This window comes from Aspergillus lucknowensis (assembly GCF_044049455.1).
Source record: "Aspergillus lucknowensis strain CBS 449.75 chromosome Unknown BJX67scaffold_5, whole genome shotgun sequence".
In the NCBI taxonomy this organism is placed as follows: Eukaryota; Fungi; Ascomycota; class Eurotiomycetes; order Eurotiales; family Aspergillaceae; genus Aspergillus; species Aspergillus lucknowensis.
In genome coordinates, this window is record NW_027263549.1 from 41,944 (window position 1) to 64,643 (window position 22,700).

A 22,700-nucleotide genomic window follows, 5' to 3' on the forward strand; every position below is an offset into this window, starting at 1 on the left:
AGCTTGACATCGACTCTTCGACATTATTGGCCACTGCCAGGGTAAAGTTATGCAGGTGCATGACCGGATGAGTAATAGTGCAGATCACATGTCGCCGCTGACAAATTGCCGACGATTCAACCAAAAGGACCTCGTCTGGTGGCAGTTTCAATGGAGAAACCACATTGCAACACCATGGAGACCGAATGCTACTCGACTCTGGACTGGAGCCTTACAACGGAGTCTGGGAACCCTGTCTTCCCCGCACCAGGGCAGGCTGGCGACCTGTGGACTAACTCTGAGCTGGATTTGCTGCTCTCCGCTTCGTCATACCCGATGCCTGTGTCATCGCAGCTGGAGGGGCTGGAGGATATCCAACAGGGAGACCCTCCGCAGTTGTATGGTGGCTACTATATGCAACCTGAAGAACAGATTGGTGACCATGTTTCAAGTCATCCCCCATACACAGCTGTGGCGCTTTCTTCCCCCAACCAAACGAAACAGCGTCCAACGAAGAGAAATGACGATTCGGTAAGGAAGCGCGGCCGTCCGCGGAAGGTCCCGGAGGAGGGAGGAGTGAATCCGGAAGAGGTACGAATTTCGCCATCACTAGACGCTAAAACAGCATAACTAACTGTTGTAGCGACGACGAATGCAAGTTCGCATGGCGCAGCGAGCGTATCGCTCCCGTAAAGAGGCGAACGTCAGTTCTCTCAAGAACCGCATCAACCAGCTGGAAACTGCAATGAAGCAGATGAGCACGGCTGTCATTTCCTTCGGTGATGAGCTCGTCCGTTCCGGTGCCTTGGACTCGTACCCAGGACTGCTCAAGCCGCTTGGCAATACGGTGCAGGCATGCCTGGCGTTGCCTAATCTCCCTCATGACAATGGCGATTACCAACTGGAGCTTCCTGAAGGCCCCTCTGGAGGACGGAAGAAGAAGCAAATGCTGTCTCTCTACCCATCGCCCTCAACTAGCGGGTCCGAGGGTGGGGATATCATGGACTTGGCCGAATTCATGGACCGATTGCATGTCAGCTGTAGTTACCAAGCCTATCTCGTTTGTGCAAACCCGGCATTTCCGATACGTCGTCTCGAAAGGCCGTTCCGGATGCTTTTCAGCTTCATGCCACGGTCGTTGGTCGCAGAGTATTTCAAGGACTGGCTGCTTGCGAGGGCTGGTCACAAGACGCTGGCAGACTGGGACCACATCCCGTTCTTCCAGATTGGCGGCGCTGGCACCCATTACCCATCGAATGGAGCTAACTTTTTCCCATTTCCTTTTCCTCAGAGACCGTCAATGGTGGTTAGTGACCTGTCACAATTCCCGTATGATGTTCGGCAGGAGCTCGACGATGTGTGGTTTGATCTAGGAGATTTGGAAGGATACCTTCGTGAGAAAGCGGTTGTTTTTCCCGCCTCCATCCCGGGCCTCGCAACCTTGGGGCTGGGTGAGAAAGCAACAAACACGAGTAGCGTTTCACGGTTGATCCAGAGTACGTCCATGTTACCTGTATTTTCGGGCTTTGCTAACATTGGCGCAGCCCTTGTCATGGGAGCTGTTTGTCTTGGACGCTCGCCGGGGTTTAGACGATGCGATGTAGAACGAGCTGTTGAGGAATTCCAAACCTCAACCGCTGGATCTTCGGGCTGACGGATGGAATTATCGGTTTTGGCAAATTCGATCAACCTGAGATTACCCACTTCCTCCCCCTTGCTCAAGATTCGGTCAAGTTCTACTTGGGCTTGCATGAATAACCCCTGGGATGATCAACCGCCAGTCCAAAAGTTGCACAGCTGTCAATGCTGCCTCTACCAATTTATGCATACCGAATAAGCCATCTGGCAATCCCGCCGATGGCATACTATGATATGAAAAACTAGATGTTCCTGGGGGCAACCCCAACTTGATTGGATATTGAATTCCGCTCTGGTTTCATGGCGTGAAGTTCCTGGTCCTTACTTCGGGATACAACCCTGGGTGCCGTATAGGATTCGGGTAGGCGTCTTTGGGTATGTTGGCACTTACGGCCAACATTGCACAGAAATACTATCTGTCGTCCGCTGAATGAAATGTGCAGCAGCGCTTTCCACCCTCGTACTGCCCCGTATATGTCCCTTATGAGCTTCTCCCAATGTTACGGCCGTGCCTATAGCGTACATTGTTGGACATAGGCATAGACTTGGTCTTTCCTTACTCGTCTATATTCGCTCGATCTGGGATCTGGGTCGCGGTTGCCATTCGATGTGAGGAAGTTGACACCGACGAGGAAGGAGCAACCAACCGTCCGCGCCGCGACGACGGCGGTCAGATGAAGGAACTTGGATTGTCTACACGGCTCCTGCTCGTATTGGTAGTATGAGCCAAGGCATGTCCCAGTCAATCGATTATTTACACCGTAGCTGACAACTTTTACATGCAACTTCGAACACTAGGAAGCTACACCGTCTAGTTTCACCCTTCAATCGGCAATGGCGCACTCGCTGGTTCCGGCCAATGGAGTCGCATCGTCTCCTCTTGATACCGAGGCCGCTCCTCCGGGCTCATGTTCAGGAATTGTGTTACATCCGGTGGGCTAGGGGTGCGCGGTTTGCCCGCGCCCAGGAGGGCAACGACGACGTCGTAGTTCCGTAGCTCGGATGCATGGGAGAACGCGGTACGTCCGTTTTTGTCTTGGACATTGGGGTCGACGCCATTGTCTAAGAGAAGGCGGGTGACTCGGTCGTGGCCGGCTTTTGCTATCCTACAGTGCATTGCCACGCATATTAATGCGGTGTTGCCTTCGTTATCCCGTTGGTGTGCGTCGGCGCCGAGGTAGAGGAGGAACTTGACAACCAGCCAGTATCCGGCCTTCGCGGCCCAGAACAGCGGTGTCCAGCCATTATTATCTCTGGTATCCAGTTGGACAGCGTGGACCAAAGTAAGCCGCACCAACACCTGCATATCGCCCATCTCCGCGACCCAGGAAAGCGGAGTTCGTCCCTCGCCATCTGCGAGGTCTGCATTGGCACATCGTGCCAACAGTGACTTGGTAGTGACGGTGTCTCCCAGTTGAACGGCAAGAGATAACGGAGTCCGACCTTCCTGGTCTCTGGCATCCAGATCGATCCCAGGTCGGTCAAGAAGCCGCTCCACTGTGGCGGGTTCAGAGCTATGGATCGCTATATGAAGTGGATTGCGACCATCGTTGCCCCTGCAGTTTGCATCTGTGTCTGGCCTTTGAAGGAGCATACGGGAAAGCTGGGGATTGAGTTTCCGGCCAGCGTCCAACAACGGAGTCTGGTTCCGGATGTCTCTGCAGTTTGGATCGACCGCGCTGTATTGTAAAAGTCGTCCGAGCGCATAAACATCGCCATTGAAAGCAGCCGCATGGAGGACAGTCTGACCGCGGAAATCCGTGAGATTTGGATCGGCTCCATGATTCATGAGTGTTGTGATGGTCTCGTACCGGCAGTGGGACAATGCCCACATCAACGCCGTGCGCTGCTCGCCGTCCTTGTAATCCAGGTCGGGCTTCCTGCTTTCTATCAGCGCCCGAGCAGTGGCATCCTGGCCGCCGGCTATTGCCATGAACAAGGCGATCGAGTACTCGGCTCTCGGGTTCTGCGCGGTGACGGGATCCTTCAAGAACATGGTCTTTATCAGCGCATCCTGCCTGTTGCGACAGAAAAATGCGGGCCCGGACAACTGTTCGGGCTCTTTTCCTTCTCTATGAGACTTTCGAGCCGCACAATCCCTCTCTAATAGGATCTTGACAACCCCCGTATGCCCCTCTACCGCCGCAGCACATAGCGGCGTCCACGGTCGACACCTCCAAAACCCATATGTGGCCCCCCTATCAAGCAAGAATTTGACCATCTCCTCTTGTCCCGAGAAAGCAGCCAACTCTAGCGGTGTCGTAAATTCCGTCGTGTCGTCTAAGCTCGCTCCCAGATCCAGCATACGCCGCATCGTATCTATTCGGCCCTCTTCGGCAGCCCAGAACATCGCGGAGGATCCGAACTTGCGGATATTATTCCTGTACAGAAAGTCGGAGAGAAGGCAGTAGAGATCTCGATTTGTCCGGGTTAAACGGCTGAGATCAGCCTGTGCGTCGACAGCCTCCGCAATCAGCAGGAGGACGTCGTTCGGTAGGGCGAGGAGCTCCATTGCGGCGTTACATCAGGGATGTGGTGGAATCGAGGGTGTCCTCCAGGGAATAAGTAGTGGGTGTGGCCGTGCAGATGACGCAGACTCCGTGCGGGGGGCACAGCTTCAAGTTGTCTCCCCAACTGGCGCCTGGGCAAACGCGGGGTTGGATGCCGGAGTTGCGTATCCGAGCCAATAGGAAGCCGGAGATGCTGGAGATCCGATGGAGATCTGGGGAAGTTGGTTATCTGATACAGTATCGTGGAATGCCATCCTTTGCATGCAGGTAGATAGTTAATATGGCGGCTGAGACCAGGCGCAGGTAGTCCAATTAGCCTTCCCTGGTCCCCATTCATCGAGAGAGTACCCCGACTCGGGAAGCTGAATCTCCTTATGCTCGTCAGCTGTAAGTGTTCCAATTCCCGGGGGATAGTCAGTCTCTCTTTGAACAATAGTATTCCCCTACTGTTCCACTGAAGTTTGACGAGAACGGTATGAACCAGTTGCATCGCTCATCACGTGGATTTCCAGTGCTGGACCGTTGCCGACTTGACTCAGATACGCTGTATGACTACTATTTTAGCAAACCTTCTTTTACCAGGAAATAATCCCCGGAAGTATATCGAGTTTGTGCCGAGCCTCTCGTTTCCTCAACATCTCATCCTGCGGAAGACAGCCTCCCGACATCCATGACGAGTGAGGCAGTGAGTGGCCAAATGGACACAGGAGTGAGAGGGGATCCGTATGCGAGCGATGGGGTAGATGGATGAGCGATTGTTGTAGCGCATCTTTAGGGCTGGAAATACGATCCAGGACCCGGAATATCATTTCACTTTGTTCATCATTAGGTCAGGTCAGAAATCATCCTTGACGGGCCCGACCGGCCCAGACTCAGAACCAAAAGCATACAACTTAACCTATTAACATCAGCACTGTTCCGCCCCAACAAACCTTCCGGCTACGAAGCTTATCCCAGTCAGTTCCGGACCTCCCAACCATGCGTCATGCAAATGTTATTATCGGACATCCCCTCCATCTCGCTCATCATCTGCCACCCCTATACAACATCACCTCATCCTAGCCTTCCCCCAACTCCCCATCATGTCCCTAGAGACCCTCGTTAAAACCGTCTCTCGAATCGCAAGAGGCCACGACAGGGAGAGACTCGCAGACTGGGCAGAACAGCACCACATCCACGCGCGCCAGGACCTCCGCGACGCCCTCGACCCCATCTTCGACAAGCTCTACTACTCCCCCTCCCTGGAGGTTTCGAGGGACTTCGCACAGCGCCTCCGTATACGCTGGAGCCAACTCCCTCTCGTTGAGGGAAGCGCAAATCACATGAAGGGGAGACGGCTCTTCTTTGAGCCGATTCCGCTGACTCTCTTGGGGCGGATGCCGCTTAAACGGGAGGACGGCGGGACGGGCAAGAGGGTTAGGGCCATGGACGGATTGTGGGCGCGTCAGGAGAGCGGGATGTGTGGCGAGTATTCGCAGGCTGGGGTTGTTGCCGATACACTTATCCATGAGTTTGGGTTATACGAGAGGGTGGTGTCTATGGATGCGAGCCATACGCTGCAGGAGCTCTCGGGGTGGGTTCAATGGTGGGCATTACTACACCCTCCCCGATTCTTTGATTCTGATATTCGATTTTATTTGCTCACGTCGATCAGCTGGCCCGGCAGGGAGATCCAAGACCAGAAGTACATGCGACCAACCAAGTACACCAGCGAAGCTGATCGGTGCCTCACGCCGTGGAATGCCCGGTTCGCAGATACATGGCACCGAGACGACGCGCGACCACACCGAACCGTAATACTGGAGCACTCTGTGCTCGGAAGCGAGGGGCTCCAGCGTTCTGAGGTTCTCGTCATCATCGGTCTCATGCGCGAGCGACTCGCGGGGTATACCCTCCTCGAAAACAAGGTTATCCCGGTACGTACGTGGTAGTCCCTGCAATATCCCAATGGTACCTAGCGTTTTGCCAACTGACAAGTTCCGTCCGTACAGGTGCAGATTATCTCGTGCATGAACGGGTTCAAAGCGAGAATCCTGCAGGCACACTTTTGGTACGGCGAGCTGATTATATACAAGAGCTGGCTGTACGATTTTAGTACCCCTGAGGAAAGAGGTGTCAATGTGCCCCTGTTTTTGCGGTATCTTGCTAGTCGGCCTGTAGGAGATACGGCTGGATGATCTCAACAAATGCCATACTTGAGTATATATCGTTTTATGCCAGTAGCCAAATGAAGGGACAGGACTAGGGCTGGCATACTATCGCTGATGCAATTTAGGGAACATGGATACTTGGATATTTACTGGAACTACTGGTGATGGGGTTGATATTCACCCATATAGTTTATTGCGACTATAGGACTTATTTCTAGTGCCATCAACTGGTAATCTGCCTCCAACAAGACGCATATTCTTTCCCTACCCTCTTGCCGAAGAGCTTTGAAGCTCTGATGGGCCCTTGCATCGCGGTATTTACCATGCACAAAAGCAGTCGCAATGCAAGTTTCGTCAGTGGAGTTGAGACGTTGGATATGCTGGATCACTTGACCATTACAGAAGGAGACGACAGAGTAGCCCTACGCAGGTGCTTTCTATTTATTATAGTAATGGAGAGGCGACTTTCTATTAAGAGAGGCGAGCTATTCTAAATAATCTAGCAAGAGAGGAATGATCTAATCCAGGGCTTGCGCCTCGCACATCTTGCGATACATCCCCCCGCGCAAGAAGAGCTCTTCGTGCGTCCCCATCTCAGCAATCCGCCCGCCGTAGAAGACACAAATGACGTCTGCGTCTTTGATCGTACTCAATCGATGCGCAACAGCAATCGTAATACGGTCCCCCGCTTTCGCTGCCTCCTCCAGAGCCCCCTGGACGATCTTCTCGCTTTCCGTATCCAGGGCACTAGTTGCTTCGTCTAGAAGGAGAATCTTCGGGTTCCGGATGAGCGCTCGTGCAATGGCAATTCGCTGTCTCTGCCCGCCTGAGAGCTGTGTGCCTCCTGATCCGGCAGGCGTATAGATACCCTCCGGGAGGGAGGACACGAAGTCCCACGCATTGGCGGCTCTAAGGGCTGATTCGACCATATCGTCGGAAACCAGATTTGGGTTCGATTTGGGGTCGTTCACTGAGAAGAAGGGTTGCGCGTCGCGGTCGAAGACGCCCAGGGCGATGTTCTCGCGGATAGTTCCTTGGAAGAGGGTTGGTTCTTGCTGGACGAGGGCGACGATATTTCGGTAGAGGACGGGATTGAGGTCTGAGAGGACTGAGGAGTCGATGGCGATGGTGCCGGTGGTTGGGTCGTAGAAGCGCTCGAGCATGGCAATCATGGTGGACTTGCCACAACCGGAAGCGCCGACGAGAGCAATGAATTGGCCTCCGTTGACCTATATCAGATTAGCTATTGACCGCAAGTCGGGGTTTGCATGCCTACCTTCAAGTCCACCCCCTTGAGAACGGCGGCATCGGGTCGCAGCGGGTACGAAAAGCGGACATTGTCAAGAACGATCGGGGAACCGGACCCGGGGCCGTTGTCACGGTTTTCAGACGTCTCCCGTACGGTAGGCTGGAGCTCGTTCAGCCAAAAGATGTAGTTTGTCGAGTTAATGCCCTTGGTGATGCTGGTTGAGAATTGGAAGATCTGGGTCGATGCCTGGCCAGAGAAGAACACCCCCAGGAATGCCACGAAGAAGTCGTACATGGTGACATTGCCATACGAGAGCTCCCGGCAGCCGTACCAGAACCCAAGCGCCTGGAACCAGTACTCAATGCACTGGGTAAGCCCGAAACAGATCATCGTGCTGGCCATCGGTTTGAGAGAGGCTGCGACCGCTGTGTCGAGCTCCTCTGTGTACCTGCTCAGCACCGTCTCTTCAATTGCGAGAGACGACACCGTTCGGATAGCGTTGACAGCCTCAGACGCAATGGAGGAGCTGGCAGAGTATTTCTTGGAGTTGCTGCGGTCGAGTCTGGCATCCAGCCGGATCTTTACCAGGCCCGCACCGACAAGAGGAGGAAGGCCCCCGAAGACAACAACCAGGCCAATCTTCCAGGAGTGCGCAATAGCAAGAATGCCGCAGCTGAGCAGGTTCAACCCCGCGATCATGATAAGAGCGATATTGAACCCCATCAACTCCAGGATCGACTGCGGGTATGCATCCATGTGGCTCACCAGGGCGCCCGTGGTGTTTTCCGTCCGGTCAAAGAATTGGACATCCTGTCGCAGCATGTCGTTGAAGATGAGCCTGCGGAAGTAATGGCTCATATGCTGGGCCACGGTGTTCGTCGAATAGCCGACAGCAAAGTAGGAGAGGAGACACCCGGCAGCCAGCACAATAAACATGGTGGCGAAGAAGTTCCCCTCGTCTCGCATCTCATCGCCGGTCAGTTGGAATACATCGACCACGTTCGCCATGAGGATCGCCTGGCCGGGGTAGGCTGCACATCCCCCAAGACAGCCCAGCGTGACGAACACATACGCCCATCCCAGCTCGGGACATTCTCTAACTAAGCGCACGACGGAGGCGAAGATTCCCATCTGGTTGTGATTATCGTAATTGTCTCGTTCTTTCAGGGACTCCATTCTCCCACGGACAGAGGTTGCGTAGCGAGTCAAGTCCCCGGCGGTGTCGGTAGCCTCCAAGGCCGTATCATCCTCCGTGCTCTCCTCTGCCTCCTTTGTAGCTTCATCATCGGCGGCGGCCACGGTCAAGCTCTGAATCTTGACAAGGCGAGCGTAAGCGCCGTCGTCGGCAATCAGCGACTCATGAGTCCCCTGCTCGACAATACGCCCCGCCCTCATGACGACGATGTTGTCTGCTTTGCGAATTGTCGCGAGTTTATGGGCGATGACGATCGTAGTCCGACCCTCCGCTGCCTTGTCCAGCGCCTTTTGCACGATAGCTTCAGCATGAGGATCGAGGGCGCTCGTCGCTTCGTCGAGCAGAAGCACCTTAGGCTGGGACACAACACTGCGAGCGATCGCAACGCGTTGTTTCTGGCCGCCAGAGAGCAGTCCTCCACGCTCTCCAATCAATGTATCATACCCGTTCGTCAACTCAGAGATAAAGTCGTGCGCGTATGCCATCCTTGCAGCGTCCCGGACTCGCTCCAACTGCTCCTCTCTCGGCGCATTCTCCCACGGGGTGCCAACCAGGCCGTACCTGATGTTGTCGAACACCGTCCCCTGGAAAAGGACGGGTTCCTGCTGAACGAGCCGTACATTCTTGCGAAGCCAGTGCAAGTTGAGCTGATCGATCAGGTTACCATCCAGTTTGATGGTCCCTGCGCTGGGATTGTACCACCGCTCGATCAACCCGACGATTGTACTCTTTCCAGATCCAGACTGCCCAACCAGCGCCGTCACTTTCCCCGCTGGGACCTTTAGGCTGAAATCGTCGAGGACAGTAATTCCTGGCCGAGTGGGGTATGAGAAGGTTACGTTCTCAAGTTCGACTTCTCCAACCGTGGTCTCGGGCTCCAGTCCCTCCCTGCTGTACGGATCAATAGCTGATTTGCGGTCAATCAGTTTGAATAGCTGCGCCGCAGCCGATGCAGCTCTACTGAAGTCGATCGAGTATGGAGCAAGCATCGTCAAGTTTATCGCAGCAATTACGACCGATAGCAAGACACTAACGAAGCATTAGTCGCGAACCCGCCAAAGCACAAGAAGCACCAGAGGCGACTGGCATACGTGAAGATAACCCCCGGCGAGTCGATTTCTCCCCCCGCCATCATGTTAATACCTTGCCAAAACGCGAGACCGAACCCAAGGTAGATGATAGTGTATTCAGCGGAAAACAGCAGCCCAAAAAGCGGCGATATTTTCCCTCCAACTCGGTGCGCCTCGGTCAGATACTCATCAAACTTCTTGACCAGACTGGCTTGCATTCCAAAAGCATGCACAGCCTTCACACCCGCGAGCACGCCTTCTGCGAATGAATTGGCCTGGGCATAGATCTCGAGAATCTTCGTCTCGAATCTAGCCTCGTAGGCAGCAACGCCTCCCGTGACAACGATCGTGGCCGGAGCAATGCAGAGGCAAATGAGGGTGAGCTTCCAGTGAACAACGAAGGCGATGATAAAGGCTGTGACGAACGCCGCCAACCCTTGAAACAACAAGCCAATCTTCTCCGCGACTCCGGCTTCTATGAGTTTTCCATTCGCAGTTGCCTGCGCCGCGATGGAGCCCCCCGTCCCGAAGTCGTAGTATGCAACCTCCTGGCTGAGCGCAGCTTTCAGGTAGCTATGGCGGATATTGCGGATAATTCGGTAGGCAGCGTACGTGAGGAGGGTGTTGTAGGTGTAGGAGAGGACGAGTCGAGCGATACCCAGGTAGACAAAGTACAGTCTTGACGGTTAGCACGGTGAAAAAGTGTATCAACGGTTCGGAAAAGCATACGCGAGTTCTGCCACATCATCACGGAACTCTCCTGGAGTCGATTGCTGGTTCACAAAGTCTGTGATGACCGTGATGAACCGGCCAAAGATGAGGTTCTGCAGAGCGATACCAGCTCCAGAGGCGCACGCCGCCACAACAGCCAGCGCTTGGAGGATCAGCTCGAACCTTCCGGCATAGCTGAAGATGCGCTTTCAAGAAATTAGCAGAGTCGACAATCGTCACCTTTGGAGCTAACCTTGTAAGCGCCAAACGATGCTTCTTCCCCTTTGGAGCCATTCTGTGGCGCGGACTTCCCTTTCTCAGATGACTCTGCAAGGGAGTCCTCCTTTCCCACCTCAATCTTCTTCTCTGCGACTTCGTCGGTCATCCTGTCGTCAAGAGAGCTTTGACGACCCGAAGCCTGCGCAGGGGAGCGCTGTCGAGATTTTCAAGAGGCTGCGGCCGAGGCTGCTTTTTCAGTCTCGAAACGAAGGAATTCCTCAAGTTACGCGTTCTCGTATCCCTGCTTGGCCTGTGAAGGCCATCTGAGAGACATCACACTTGGCGCCAAGTTGATTCGCCCGTATTCCGTCACAATGATCAATCAAGACGAAGCCCTGAAGCCAGAGACTGCTCTCAATCCTTGCCCGACCGAGCCACCAGGAGGCGCCAGGAGGCGCCATTCGGGATCCGCGGCCTCCGCCGGGCGCCGTGAACTCAGCGACGCCAAAAGAAGGCTCAGCCGGACCGGGAAGCGCTGAAGGTATATCGTCAGAGCCACGCCGTCTTGGGAGAATAAGTCTGGTAAGCCTGAAACTGCCAGGTGTTGATTGATAACGAGAGGTCTTCTCTGGTCGTGGCATGTCCTTCCAGATCCCTTTACGCGATTGGGATCAACCAAGATCAACGTGCCCTATACTCGCGAGTGAGTTCTCATGATATTACTATGCTGTTATACTACTTGTTTCCAACCCTTGCAATATTTGTTAAGTAACAGATCCAATGGCGAGGAATGATAAAACATCTGCGCTCGGGGTCGAGCACATGCCCAAGGGAGGCTGAGCAGCGGGCAAATCTGCGCTGCTGGTCTGATCAGAGCTCCGTATTATTCTCAGGCATCAAAAGACCTCCCGCGTTACCCCCTCCTTCACCCCAACTAACAATGATTTATTTTGCAAAATCAGTGTCGGGCCGATTGTCTTCAAATTGTCTGACAAGCAGGTTTTATATAGCCTGCTTGCTCTAGATCGCTTTATCATTCCTACGCGCATACCATGATCATTATTCTTGGTGTTTCAGGGATTCCAAGTAGTCATGGGACATAAGGACTAAAGAGAATTTAGAAACTAGCTACTTAAGAACCGTGGAATCCTTATAGTCTAAACTTGGTTAGGTAAGAAAGAATATTAGAAAGGCATTATCCTGTATAGTACATAGGAGGAAGGCAAGGATAGTATAAGATATATAGTAAAACTGGCTTGCAAAGTACAATAAAGAGCATGAGAGATACCCCATCTAGTGACTATAACTAGGGTGCTGGCCTATTAGACGAATACTAAATTCCATGATATAAGGGCGGAACCTAAGCAGGTAGAAAGTGGAGGACAGGTGGTTCTAACCACTATGTTTCTAAGATTGCCACCCATAACTCACGCGCGCTTGAAGATCAAAGGCTACATAAAAAATCAAACAGCCAGAAGCACAGGTGAAAAAGAACACATTTAGGATTTGCAAAAGCCGGCAAGGCCATTTCGCGCCCTTCCTAGCGGAGACGCAATCAATGGGGAGCGATACAAGTATAATGGCCCATAACATAACAGGGGGAGTCAAAAGTGCAAAGATTAAAAAAAATGGTGTTTGGAGTGCACTGCTAATGACAGGGGAAAATAAAAACAATGCGCCAATAGTGAAGGACCAAAGCAAGATGTACACCGATGCGGCCTTCAGCCCACTGGAGAACTGATAGTAATTTTTATCAGGATCGAAGTCGGACAGAGCGCTGGGTCTCGGAGGTATGATGATTATAGGGCTAGTTGCTGCACAAGGATCGCCCGATTGGACAGTCGGCCTAGCCCCTTCTCCTTATTCATCGAGAAATGTCAGTTTAATCTTTGGAGGTGGCGGAGAATCGGTCCATTTTCGCCTACCAATGTGCAGCGTCTGGAGGATGGTAATAAGAGGCAATGCCAGTAGAACGACAGGCATAACCTGACCAAAACTCCAGCTCCTGTCCTTGATGTCATCAAAGGCGTCATCAAAAGGGAAGATTATACCAGCTTCGCCTAGAAAGCCATACACGGCCCACAAAAAGCCTGCAATGAGCCAGTATACCTATTCCCCATTGTTTAGTCTCTCTGCGCACCAACAGTGGATTCATCGGATAGAATCAGGAGTACGTACCTCGAAGAACATTGAGGAGAAATTGTCCATGACTGCACGTGCTTCTAGGAAGAGTGCAAGTAACGGGTAGTAGAGCATATTTCCCAGCACGCGCTGCCATGCCTTAGTAGCATTCCTCCAGTCATAAACTACCCGTAGCAGCCGGCGTGCGCGCTGACTGATCCTGCTCCTCACCGTGATGATGAATAGTGAGAGAGGCTGGAAGAGCTTGACAATTCGGAATGCGAATCCCAACACGGCGATCAGGACTAGTACAACCATCGAGGCAAATGCGGGTGGATATCGCGAAGGGCCATGAATGAAAAAGTGGCAGATGGCATAGTCGTTTGCCTCCTGTATGCCAGGTCCGCGATCAACATCGAGGGACGTCGATATGTGAGGAGAGTGGTAGTTCCCTGTGGGCACTACTGCAGTGATGAGCATCACAAGCAAGATAGACATAAACAATAGCCTCCATTTGCGTTCTGCCTTCCGGTTGTAGAGGTAATTTCTCAGGAACGTCAGGCTGGCGAGATGCGTTAGAGTTGCAAACCAGGCCAAGCGTCCGATGATAAGCCAGTGGAACGAGGAAAGACCGCAGCGGAGCTGGGAGTAACCGCTGATCAGGATTGCAATGCCCGTAGCAAGTTGCAGATCACTCATTGCAAGAACGCACTGTCGATTGTATTAAAACACACCCAGTGGCGGCTATAGAAATCAAAATAGGGGATCATACTTTTGTAAGTTGGGTGTCAAGATATGACCAGCGCGAGATGCTAGATATTGTATTTTGGGGCTTAGATGCTCTCCTGCAAGTTTTCAATACCATCAAGTCCACGGGGTTAGGACAAAATGGTAGCGGTCGAGGGGATGAATTACTGCTTGTATCTCGAAATGGATCCAACTGAGGTTGATATGCAATAAAATAATGAGCCGTGACTAGGATAATAAGCAGCCCTGCTGCCCCGAGGAAGCCGACAATCACCTGAAACATGCTCTTAGTAAGAGAAAATAAACGGCCATGAGCACTTACCCCAGGACCGGTGATATCAGCATTAAATGGTATGTGTTTTGGTGGGTTGGAGCAACTATAGGTACAGTTCCCAGCCATCTGCTCTTGTGTGGCAGACAAAAAGTGGAAAATATGTTGGGGGTCGAGTTAAATCACCTTCCCCAGAGAGAGCACATGAAAAGGCTGAAACAGATTCAAAACGCTGCGCCACATGCAACATGAGCTCTCAAAACAAAGCCACGTCACCAGTAGGCTTGGCTCCAGGGATTTTCAGGCCCTGGGGCGGTCGAGACTAGTTAGAATCGAGGCTGGAAGCCATATGATCGATGCAAATCAGGAGCTTCAAGACGATGAAGGAAACAAGACGTTACACTTGGAGATTTGAGCTGCTATTGCTCGGGAGTCATCGAGGCAAGTCCACCCCAGGAACAAGCCGGAAACAAGGTACCGCATCCTACGCCGCAAGCCACACGACCGATCTGGCCTAAGGCCCGTCAAGGAGATCTGACTGGCGTTCTCAGCCCAAATCAGACGAAGGCTTGTGGTCTCAACACTTGCAATGTATTTGTTATGAACCCAACCAGGCGGTCAAGGATTCTGCCTTGTGGACAATATTACTGCTGCAGTAATATTGGGCGGTGGAAAAATTATCAGAGACTAATAATTCCCTCATAGGGCATACTAGAGTTAGATGCCTCAAACCTCTTAGTAATTAATTTTAGATAGAAATGCAATTGTTTGATTGATAGAGACCTAGTGGTCGACGTACAAAAGCAGGAATTGGCGGGTGATGATGGCCCGCTCCTTGGTATGGCCCACTCAGTGGTGAAATACGTTAAACTGAATATTTGGTCCCTCTTTTGAACATCCTTACCCACCCACCACCCCCTCCTCCGGGCGAACCGAACAGTTCAGGGTCTCGTGTCGAGTTCTTGCCTTGGCACTTGATTCTCATCCATTTCATGGACCGCCGACATTGGTTCCTGTCTTGAATGGACAGATCGCTGATGGTTTCGCTTGCGCCCCGGGCTATCAACGTCCAAAGGTAATATAGGCACACCCTGCTTCTTGACCCTATTGCGGAAAAGTATGAAAAATGCTGAGGCGGCAATGACGATAATGCCGATCCCCACGCCAGCACCTATTCCGGCCGCCGTACCAGGACTGACGCCGTTTGATAAAGAAGAATCGGCCTCTGTGCTGGGTGCTGGTGCTCCCGCTGTTGCGGTTGCGTAGGTGGGTGTGCCCGAACCCAATTTTGGGAGATACTGGATTGTTGTAAGCTCGGAAGGAGCAGGCGCGGGGTATATTTCATCGGATGGGTGGTCGCAATCATTTTCCTTCGTCACAGAATTCCAACAACAAGCCCAGTAGCCTGTTGTTTCGTTGTAGACCAAATCCGACAAGCCTCGGCCACCTGCTTCAAAGCAGGAGACAGTAAGATTTTTACGTTTAATGTAGGCGATCCCGTGTATACACTTACCGCATCGAGTTCCACAAACAGGATCTTCTAATGTCGGGTCAGTACAGTCGGCATTATAGAAGCCTTGGGATCCGTCTGGTTGTGTGTGTGGGCACAAAGAATTACTCAAGCAGTAATCGCCGTTGACACAGCATGTTACGTGAGGATGACTAGAGTTCGTGACTCCACATGGAAGGTCAACAGATATCTGGGTTGGTGAGGAGCCATGAATTGCATAGCACAAGTTGCCCGACATTTGCTATAGAAAAGGGGCCGATGTCTGCTCAGAAAGGATAACGCAGCAAGGAAGAGAAGAGGGAAGTTTGTTGGAAACGCTGTGGGATAGAAAGGGACCGCTTTTCCTGACAGTCGATGCAGGCAATTATGTACGTTGAAGGATCTCAGGGGCTCGCGACCGACCATCATCAGTGGTCGGACACTTCCAACATCATCCAAAGCCCCCCGGGCCCCCCCCGGCCAAGTTGGCGTCGTGACCGCTGATCTAAATTAATTCAGTGGCTCTGAGACGACTGGAGTCCATAGCACAAGATCAGATACTGCCAGTGAAAGCATCCTAGGCAAATTATGGCATTCCATGGATTTCTTGAGGCTCTCAGGGCACGCGTCTAGCGCATGTGACTGTGCCTGAGTGACTGTCAGTCCCTATTTGGGCTCGGATGATCCATCCGGAAACGATCCAGCCAAGGTCTTTGAGCAATTTGGATGCCTGGATAGCTGGAGGGTGGGCCCAGCTACCCCATTCATAAATGGAGAGTCCCCCAATAAATGCTCAGGAATTCTCCGAGTCGTGCTAATCCATTGAATATCAGCAGCAGTATTCTCACCATTTCGAATCGATAGATAATGCCTACTCTCCTCACAATCCTCGTCTTCCTGCCGCTACTGGCCTCGGCCGTGCCCTCTACCCAAGCGCAGGCTCTCGACAAACGCGCCATCACCTGTTTAACAGTCGGATCGACCGCGACAGCAACATGGAAGAACAGTGCCGGCCAGAACTGCTCGTTCGTCGGGATAGTGGGTAGCAATTACGGCACCAACAGCGCTGGCTCTGGAGAGTACGTCAAGCCCTGAGAAATTTTTCTGTGCGACAAAGCACGGACGGAAATATCGCTAAAGGCTTGACGCTAATCCACCCGCTCTGCCAGCTACTCATGCAACGGGCGCTGCGGTGCCGGATGCTCTGGGGCAGCACTGGGAAACGCATATACACAGGACTGTTTCTCGCATGACATCTGCTCGTACTTTAATAACGCGAGTGGGGGGTCGAGGTATTTCTCTCAAACAGACTGCTATATGATATACGATGATTAATGTTGATTGGGATGGAACAGTGATCCGAACTGCGGTGCGGCGTATGATGCTGCCGTTGATGACACTCTGCTTGGTGCTGTCAGTGGTTGCTCGCAGAGTAACCCGTCAAACGAGGTTTCAAAGCCAACTATCGGTCCAGCTTGTCGGTAGGATTGGTGGTTGTACGGGTTATCCGACTTGTTGGAAGTCTTTCGGAGAAACAGAAGCGAACCACACAGACCTCAGAAGCAGCAGCAATACCATTTGTCCCAGCGATGCCTTCAAGATTACTGTACCAGCCAGAATCGTGCAACTCGATTCGAAACTCCGGTTTAACTAAGACTCGTGTGTCCTTCTGTGGCGTGCTGACATCATGGGCAAGGCTCAGACCCCAAGCCCTAACGGCTGGTCGAGCCTCGGAGAATAAAACTGGCACAGGAGGCTATTCTCGCAGGTACAGGCTCTTCAAGGTTCAAGATCAATCTCCTTTCAGTATCACCCGGCGCGACCAACGAGGTTCGGGTAAACTTGGGGGTCATCGACCGGGCATCGCGATGAGCTGACTACAGTAGCTGCAGGTCCTCTGACACCGGTTGTGCCGGCTGATGATCGTGTTGGAGGAAATCCTGATCGGCCTGATCAGCGCCTCTAGTTTAGGCAACTGATGAGCATCCTCTACCAATTTACGCTGCGGGGGAGTCTCCGACACAATTTAGCCTGTTTAAGCGGTAAACAAACCCCATTATCAGAACCGGGGAAGGCGGGGTTACACGGCGTGCGAGATCAACCGAGCTTGTCTATAAAATGACGGATTACTCCATGAGCTCGAAAAAGTGCCTCCAGCATAAGCATTGGAAATGTTCGCCTGCGGAGTTGTCAGTCTCTTCCTCTCCCTCGCCGCTTTGGGCGCAGCGGCCCCGGAGCTCCATGTCCTCACTTCAAGCGGCCCTGTCCATGGCATCTACAATGACTCTGCCTCAACCGTGCGGGCCTTCCTTGGGATCCCCTATGCGGAGGCACCGACCGGGGACCTGCGCTTCGCTCCCCCTCGCGAGAAGTCACCGAGTCATTCTCCCATCGATGCCTCCAAATACGGCCCGCCTTGTCCGCAGCTCTACAACCCTAGCAACCAGTCCATATGGGACGTCCTTCCGTATGGTCCTTGGAATACGGCGGATATGACGGAAGACTGTCTCTCCATCAATGTATGGACTCCGTCGAAAGGGCGACTTGGCGATAACAAGGCGGCCGTTTTGCTGTTCGTCCATGGTGGCGGGTATACCAGCGGCGCTGGGTCGAATGAGGTCTATGATGGGGTGGAGCTTGTTCGGGATAATGAGGACGCTATTCTCGTTACTTTCAAGTATGTCTCCCTCGTATCGAATGGTCTATCACCGCTGATTCTTGCAGCTATCGACTCAATTTCTTTGGGTTCCCGAATTCGCCTGGCTTGAAACTGTCGGAGCAGAATGTAGGGTTTTTGGATCAGGTGAGTCCCCTTCCTACGATGTGTCTGAGCTGTGATAACATGAATGCAGAGATTAGCAGTCGAATGGGTGCATCGCAACATCGCCAACTTCGGTGGTGATCCCGAGAGGATCCTCTTGTTCGGACAATCAGCCGGTGCTGGGTCAGTGGATGCCTATGCATACGCCGTACGCTACCATTCCCGATCCCTCGTCCAGGCACATTGGGATTAACAGCTTCACAGTATCCAGACGAGCCGCTCGTCAGCGCATTTGGGCTCGAATCAGGAACTGCTTCTAGGGGCAGTGATGCCGACCCCACGGAGAGCGACTGGAATGCACTTTCCGCCGCCGTTGGATGTGGCACTGGGCCGGAGTCTCTCTCCTGTATGAGGGAGGTCCCATTTAAGATTATTCTAGACGAAATGGATGCTGGCAACTACAATTTCGCGCCAATACCCGATAACCGGACCTTTTTCTCTGATCCCGCTGCTCGGGCGCGAGATGGAGGACTGGCAAAGCTGGTATGTGTACACTCTGACTCTATTCCACGGCGTCGGAACATGCTAAAGACTCAAAGCCAACAATGGGAGGGATAGCGGAGCGAGAGTTCTCTGCGGCGATACCCCTGAACTCGACTTCGGTGAATGAGACCGAGATCATCGAAGGCGTATACGATTTTAGTTGCGGTCTACATGAAGCCCTGGGGTAGGAAAGATCTTTCTGTAGATCTGAGATTGAGATATATGTGGCTAACATTCGCATCCAGGATCCGATTAGAGCAGGATATCCCAACCTGGAGATACGTCTACCACGGCAATTTCACAAACCTGAGCCCAACGCCGTGGCTGGGTGCATACCATAGCTGTACACACCCCCACATAAGTTTTAGGTCAAGGAAGTCCTAGCTGATTCCTGTTCTACAGCCGACTTACCCATGGTCTTCGGAACATACAATATGAGCGACCTGCCGCCCGGGCCGACACCAAACGAAATGGCCACTAGTAAATACATTCAAGGTACAGCCAATGCCTTCCGCACCGACTTATGCTGTGATAGCTCCCGTTGACTAACTCATCTCCCGCAGGAGCGTATGTGGCGTTTGCCAAGGACCCTGTCAACGGCCTGTATGACTACGGATGGCCGATGTATACAATGGACGGTCAGTGCCTGAAAATAGTTCCTCCTATGCTGACGGATACTAACACTATCGTGAGACAGACGGTAAAATAGTCAACTTGGGTGTTGATAACGAACCGGGAGCGGTTCTCAGCCCAGCGGCTGATTGGGATGTCCATTGCACTTAGCTTCCTGGTATTGACACAACGGAGTATCGTTGAGCTGTGACATGATTGGGATTTGTGCTGGTAATGCTAGTGTGCTAGTATAAGTCCGAACCAAGTGAATATCTCCCCTTGGAGTAGATATCAAAACAAGTTCTATTGCACGAAGACGAACAAAATCACAGTAGTTCCCTTCTTCTCTTCAAATGCGCATCATGCTGTCCGTAGTAAGCGTCCTTGTCGATGAATCGCTCTGGCATGAATTCCTCAGAGTCTTGGAAGTTCTCTGCTGAGTGGTATGCTGCCAGGTGGGAGACTGTGACGGATGTCGGGACTGTCAGCATCCATATTACACTGCAACTGCTATCCAATACCAAAAGACAAAGGACCATACCCCCCGCTGGAATGAGCCGGCCATCGACAGACCACCCTCCCTCTAGAAAAACTCGCGGGCACCCAGTGCCAACAGGCAGATACATTCTCTGACTCTCCTGGATAACAGCAGGGAGCTACGTAAGACGACTCGTCGACTCGATAGTAATCGCATCCTCCCAGAGAAAAGCACAATCCAGCTCCTCAACAAGCTTCGCTTTCTTCTCCGGATACCTCAGCAATGAGGTAGACCAACCGCGAGAGAGAGCGACGTCGCCGTTGGTAGCCACTCATCGACACGGAACGAACAACCAGAAAGGAAAATCATGCGATAAATTGGTCCGTTCGACAGGGAGAATACCGGTCGGATGCGACTCGAGAAAGGAGGCTGTCGTTGCTGGCTTGCAGGGCGTGAAGTCTGTCCAGCCTCAAGCGTTTGATCCTCAGATTTTCGCGCGGATCGCAGCGAATAATACTGAGGGTTCGAGTGTAGGTTAGGAATGGACTGAGGTCCCAGGACTCGATGGCCACGATGTTGTGCGATGCGCAAGGTGCCTGACTTAGGGCAAACAAATCCGTCCGCAGGCCATCGTGTAGGTGCTAATAACAATAATTAGGTATTTCCCAAGGTCGAGGAGTTTGGCATATGATTATCGCATATTGCTAGCCATATCTCGACGGGAAGCAGAGTGGCCATGATGACGTTTGTATATCTGATGCAGGATAAAAGTTGGAGTAGAATACTAGTACTATGCGATACAAAGGTGGTAAGAAGAAATTCAAGGATTCTTAATAGACCATGAGGATTGACAGACGAGTAAACATAAACGGAAACGTAGATCTCCCCTGCCCTGCTCTGTTTGATATCATGATATCATGCTGGACATCGTGAGATTTTTGGAGAATATACAGGCAGAAGCTAGAAACCCCATTCAAACAAACTAATAAGACATAGAAGGATATGGTAGATAAAATAAAGTAGAGTAATTATAGAATCTCCTATATACTAGTTACAATTAGAGTACTGCTAGCTATGCTCTTTAGCTCTAAATTCTTGATAACTATAGTCCTATTTATACTATTAGTATTGTTGGTTCTATTAACTTCTGTTGTGATATGAGTTTAGATTAATAATGAGCTTCTCTTCAGTACTAATCTCCCAGCATGTAAGTCATTTCTCGTTTGTATACAACAGATTATGACTGCTTTAGTCTATTCGATACCAAGCCCTTGAGTCCGCAGCCACAACTGCCCTCAATGTGTGTTGCACAAGTATATATCGCAGGGCTCATGTGCGTAACTTCGACTATGCCCATCCTGAATTCTGGCAGGGCGTTGACGTTGAGTTGGAGAGTGCAGCAGTATTTGCCAGGCTTAATTTCCAATTGCATGACATTTTCAAAATGATCCATCAGAATGTGCCTGAAGATGAGATCGATGTCGATGGGGAGGATCTGCGAATAACACCCCTGTGGCCAACCCTCGACTGCTCCAACTACGAGAATAGCCAACGGATACAGAATGCCATTGTCTAAGCACCGGCGACCAAGCATGTTGTGTACGGCTACAGCAGCGTGCGGACTCTTGATACAACCAGTGCTGTTACCTCCATCTTCCGCTAGGTATCCCCATGAAACAACGTCTATTTTTCTTTGCACCTGGACTCCGGAAACCAGAATCTTATTTCCATTCATATACAGAAACAGAACCATGATTAATGCGATGAACATTGACATAACAACCTCCCCAACCTAGACCCACGCATCTCGCCTCACCGACCGAGACCGCGCCCGACTCTTCCGTCCATGCATCGTCTGCTTCTTGGTCTCCCTGTGCAGGTCCCCCGTGCGAATCCCAGCGACAACAAGAATCAGCGCTGCAATCAGCTCCGGCAGGAACCCCAAGACCACACGTACAGCCAGCGTCCCCGTCGTCGGACTCAGATCCGCGCGCTGCGTGTACTCGGCAACGAGCGTGTAGACGACGCTGATTTCGATGAGCGGGAGCGCGATGAGGACGGCGTTGAGGAGCTAGTAAACAAGCATACGTCAGCATCAAAAGAATATAATGTAGGAAAGGAAAGGAAAGAAAGGAATTAATGGAAACATACAATCCCTCCTTGGCTTCCCCTATCCTTGGCAGCATCGTTGGTCATCCCACCCCAACCCGTCCACAGCGTCCACAGCGCCCACAGGACGAGAATCGCCCACGCGGCTTCAAGCAGTGCCATGCCAACTTTCACATCGGAGAGATCGCTGTCCGTCGGGGTGTCGCTGACGAGGCCGCCGGCGCCGACGCCGACCATCGCGACGCCCGTGGCGACGAGCACGTGGAAGAAGGCGATGAATGTGTATTCGAGTTTTCTGTTCAGGGACGGGATGCAGAGGACCCTCCTATGTATTTCCAATTAGCAGAAGCTCCCGAGTTAGCGTTTGATATGAAAAGATAAGAAAAGTGTTAACGCACGCCTCGTGCAACACTCCGTCAATACACAGCAGCAGCGGCGAGAGCCCGATGCTCGAGATGATCTGCGCGCCGGCATTATGCGGGTCGTTTATCGCGAGAGCGTTGCCGCTCAGGCGTAGGATGCAGAAGGCGAGAAGGTATGCCCAGGCCAGGACGCCGTGGCGGTCGTGGGTGCAGAGGACGTAGAGGACGGCGAGAGTGAGCGGGCTGTAGAGGACGAGTTGGGCGATGGGGAGCCCGGCGGCCATTTTGGTTTGATTGAATCCGAGAGAAGGGTGAGAGAGCTGGGGATAGATGGGTTCGAGGACGAGAGAGGATGAGGCTGAAATGATGGCCTTCTTGCGCTAGTGAGTCTGTCTCACTTAATCGTGCCTGTTTCTCAGGGATCAGCAGTGAGGGGAGAGGGGACATCCGCCGCACTCTCACTGTTGAGAGAGGCAAAGTCGAAGT

General features: G+C 52.3%; 9 protein-coding genes across 9 annotated transcripts; 4 read left to right on the forward strand and 5 right to left on the reverse strand.

Moving 5' to 3' along the window:
* Nucleotides 1-174: 174 nt before the first annotated feature.
* Nucleotides 175-1,633, forward strand: BJX67DRAFT_377900 (bZIP transcription factor; the record flags this gene model as incomplete). The annotated part of the gene is made up of 3 exons (XM_071032225.1): nucleotides 175-570; nucleotides 623-1,475; nucleotides 1,524-1,633. 3 exons carry the CDS (start codon nucleotides 175-177, stop codon nucleotides 1,631-1,633), a joined length of 1,359 nt encoding a protein of 452 aa, XP_070889522.1.
* A 643-nt stretch (nucleotides 1,634-2,276) lies between these two features.
* Nucleotides 2,277-4,414, reverse strand: BJX67DRAFT_241962 (ankyrin repeat domain-containing protein). The gene has a single exon (XM_071026110.1). The coding sequence runs from the start codon at nucleotides 4,127-4,129 to the stop codon at nucleotides 2,435-2,437; it is 1,695 nt and encodes a 564-aa protein (XP_070889523.1). The 5' UTR covers nucleotides 4,130-4,414; the 3' UTR covers nucleotides 2,277-2,434.
* Nucleotides 4,415-5,209: 795 nt separating this feature from the next.
* BJX67DRAFT_370071 (uncharacterized protein) lies at nucleotides 5,210-6,304 on the forward strand (the record flags this gene model as incomplete). The annotated part of the gene is made up of 3 exons (XM_071030871.1): nucleotides 5,210-5,712; nucleotides 5,782-6,043; nucleotides 6,119-6,304. The coding sequence occupies 3 exons, from the start codon at nucleotides 5,210-5,212 to the stop codon at nucleotides 6,302-6,304; spliced, it is 951 nt and encodes a 316-aa protein (XP_070889524.1).
* Nucleotides 6,305-6,783: 479 nt separating this feature from the next.
* BJX67DRAFT_241983 (ABC transporter ATP-binding protein) lies at nucleotides 6,784-11,131 on the reverse strand. Its single transcript, XM_071026112.1, has 5 exons — nucleotides 10,756-11,131; nucleotides 10,521-10,708; nucleotides 9,813-10,469; nucleotides 7,554-9,750; nucleotides 6,784-7,506 (listed from the first exon to the last, which is right to left on the reverse strand). The coding sequence occupies exons 1-5, from the start codon at nucleotides 10,885-10,887 to the stop codon at nucleotides 6,796-6,798; spliced, it is 3,885 nt and encodes a 1,294-aa protein (XP_070889525.1). The 5' UTR covers nucleotides 10,888-11,131; the 3' UTR covers nucleotides 6,784-6,795.
* Nucleotides 11,132-11,936: 805 nt separating this feature from the next.
* Nucleotides 11,937-14,102, reverse strand: BJX67DRAFT_241981 (uncharacterized protein). The gene is made up of 5 exons (XM_071026111.1): nucleotides 13,912-14,102; nucleotides 13,615-13,863; nucleotides 12,900-13,553; nucleotides 12,647-12,830; nucleotides 11,937-12,580 (listed from the first exon to the last, which is right to left on the reverse strand). Exons 1-5 carry the CDS (start codon nucleotides 13,987-13,989, stop codon nucleotides 12,129-12,131), a joined length of 1,617 nt encoding a protein of 538 aa, XP_070889526.1. The 5' UTR covers nucleotides 13,990-14,102; the 3' UTR covers nucleotides 11,937-12,128.
* Nucleotides 14,103-16,216: 2,114 nt separating this feature from the next.
* BJX67DRAFT_377905 (uncharacterized protein) lies at nucleotides 16,217-16,834 on the forward strand (the record flags this gene model as incomplete). The annotated part of the gene is made up of 3 exons (XM_071032226.1): nucleotides 16,217-16,428; nucleotides 16,519-16,641; nucleotides 16,705-16,834. The coding sequence occupies 3 exons, from the start codon at nucleotides 16,217-16,219 to the stop codon at nucleotides 16,832-16,834; spliced, it is 465 nt and encodes a 154-aa protein (XP_070889527.1).
* A 343-nt stretch (nucleotides 16,835-17,177) lies between these two features.
* Nucleotides 17,178-19,514, forward strand: BJX67DRAFT_242094 (Alpha/Beta hydrolase protein). The gene is made up of 9 exons (XM_071026113.1): nucleotides 17,178-18,026; nucleotides 18,074-18,152; nucleotides 18,202-18,318; nucleotides 18,375-18,653; nucleotides 18,710-18,837; nucleotides 18,899-18,996; nucleotides 19,056-19,148; nucleotides 19,217-19,291; nucleotides 19,351-19,514. The coding sequence occupies exons 1-9, from the start codon at nucleotides 17,521-17,523 to the stop codon at nucleotides 19,434-19,436; spliced, it is 1,461 nt and encodes a 486-aa protein (XP_070889528.1). The 5' UTR covers nucleotides 17,178-17,520; the 3' UTR covers nucleotides 19,437-19,514.
* Nucleotides 19,515-20,866: 1,352 nt separating this feature from the next.
* On the reverse strand, nucleotides 20,867-21,435 carry BJX67DRAFT_344092 (uncharacterized protein). The gene has a single exon (XM_071028215.1). The coding sequence runs from the start codon at nucleotides 21,335-21,337 to the stop codon at nucleotides 20,981-20,983; it is 357 nt and encodes a 118-aa protein (XP_070889529.1). The 5' UTR covers nucleotides 21,338-21,435; the 3' UTR covers nucleotides 20,867-20,980.
* A 100-nt stretch (nucleotides 21,436-21,535) lies between these two features.
* On the reverse strand, nucleotides 21,536-22,498 carry BJX67DRAFT_377907 (uncharacterized protein; the record flags this gene model as incomplete). The annotated part of the gene is made up of 3 exons (XM_071032227.1): nucleotides 21,536-21,814; nucleotides 21,895-22,177; nucleotides 22,251-22,498. 3 exons carry the CDS (start codon nucleotides 22,496-22,498, stop codon nucleotides 21,536-21,538), a joined length of 810 nt encoding a protein of 269 aa, XP_070889530.1.
* Nucleotides 22,499-22,700: the final 202 nt, after the last annotated feature.

Bases quoted from the DNA above. Each gene is read 5' to 3' on its own strand.
- BJX67DRAFT_241962 (XM_071026110.1), bottom strand. From the start codon at position 4,129: ATGGAGCTCCTCGCCCTACCGAACGACGTCCTCCTGCTGATTGCGGAG.
- BJX67DRAFT_241983 (XM_071026112.1), bottom strand. From the start codon at position 10,887: ATGACCGACGAAGTCGCAGAGAAGAAGATTGAGGTGGGAAAGGAGGAC. The intron at 10,470-10,520 runs GTATGCTTTTCC...CTAACCGTCAAG, and splicing joins GATGATGTGGCAGAACTCGC to ACTGTACTTTGTCTACCTGG. The intron at 9,751-9,812 runs GTATGCCAGTCG...ATGCTTCGTTAG, and splicing joins TCGCCGGGGGTTATCTTCAC to TGTCTTGCTATCGGTCGTAA.
- BJX67DRAFT_241981 (XM_071026111.1), bottom strand. From the start codon at position 13,989: ATGGCTGGGAACTGTACCTATAGTTGCTCCAACCCACCAAAACACATA. The intron at 13,554-13,614 runs GTATGATCCCCT...TACAATCGACAG, and splicing joins TTGACACCCAACTTACAAAA to TGCGTTCTTGCAATGAGTGA. The intron at 12,831-12,899 runs GTACGTACTCCT...AATGGGGAATAG, and splicing joins TCTCCTCAATGTTCTTCGAG to GTATACTGGCTCATTGCAGG.
- BJX67DRAFT_242094 (XM_071026113.1), top strand. From the start codon at position 17,521: ATGTTCGCCTGCGGAGTTGTCAGTCTCTTCCTCTCCCTCGCCGCTTTG. The intron at 18,319-18,374 runs GTACGCTACCAT...ACAGCTTCACAG, and splicing joins TGGATGCCTATGCATACGCC to TATCCAGACGAGCCGCTCGT. The intron at 18,997-19,055 runs GTACACACCCCC...CCTGTTCTACAG, and splicing joins GCTGGGTGCATACCATAGCT to CCGACTTACCCATGGTCTTC.
- BJX67DRAFT_344092 (XM_071028215.1), bottom strand. From the start codon at position 21,337: ATGCTTGGTCGCCGGTGCTTAGACAATGGCATTCTGTATCCGTTGGCT.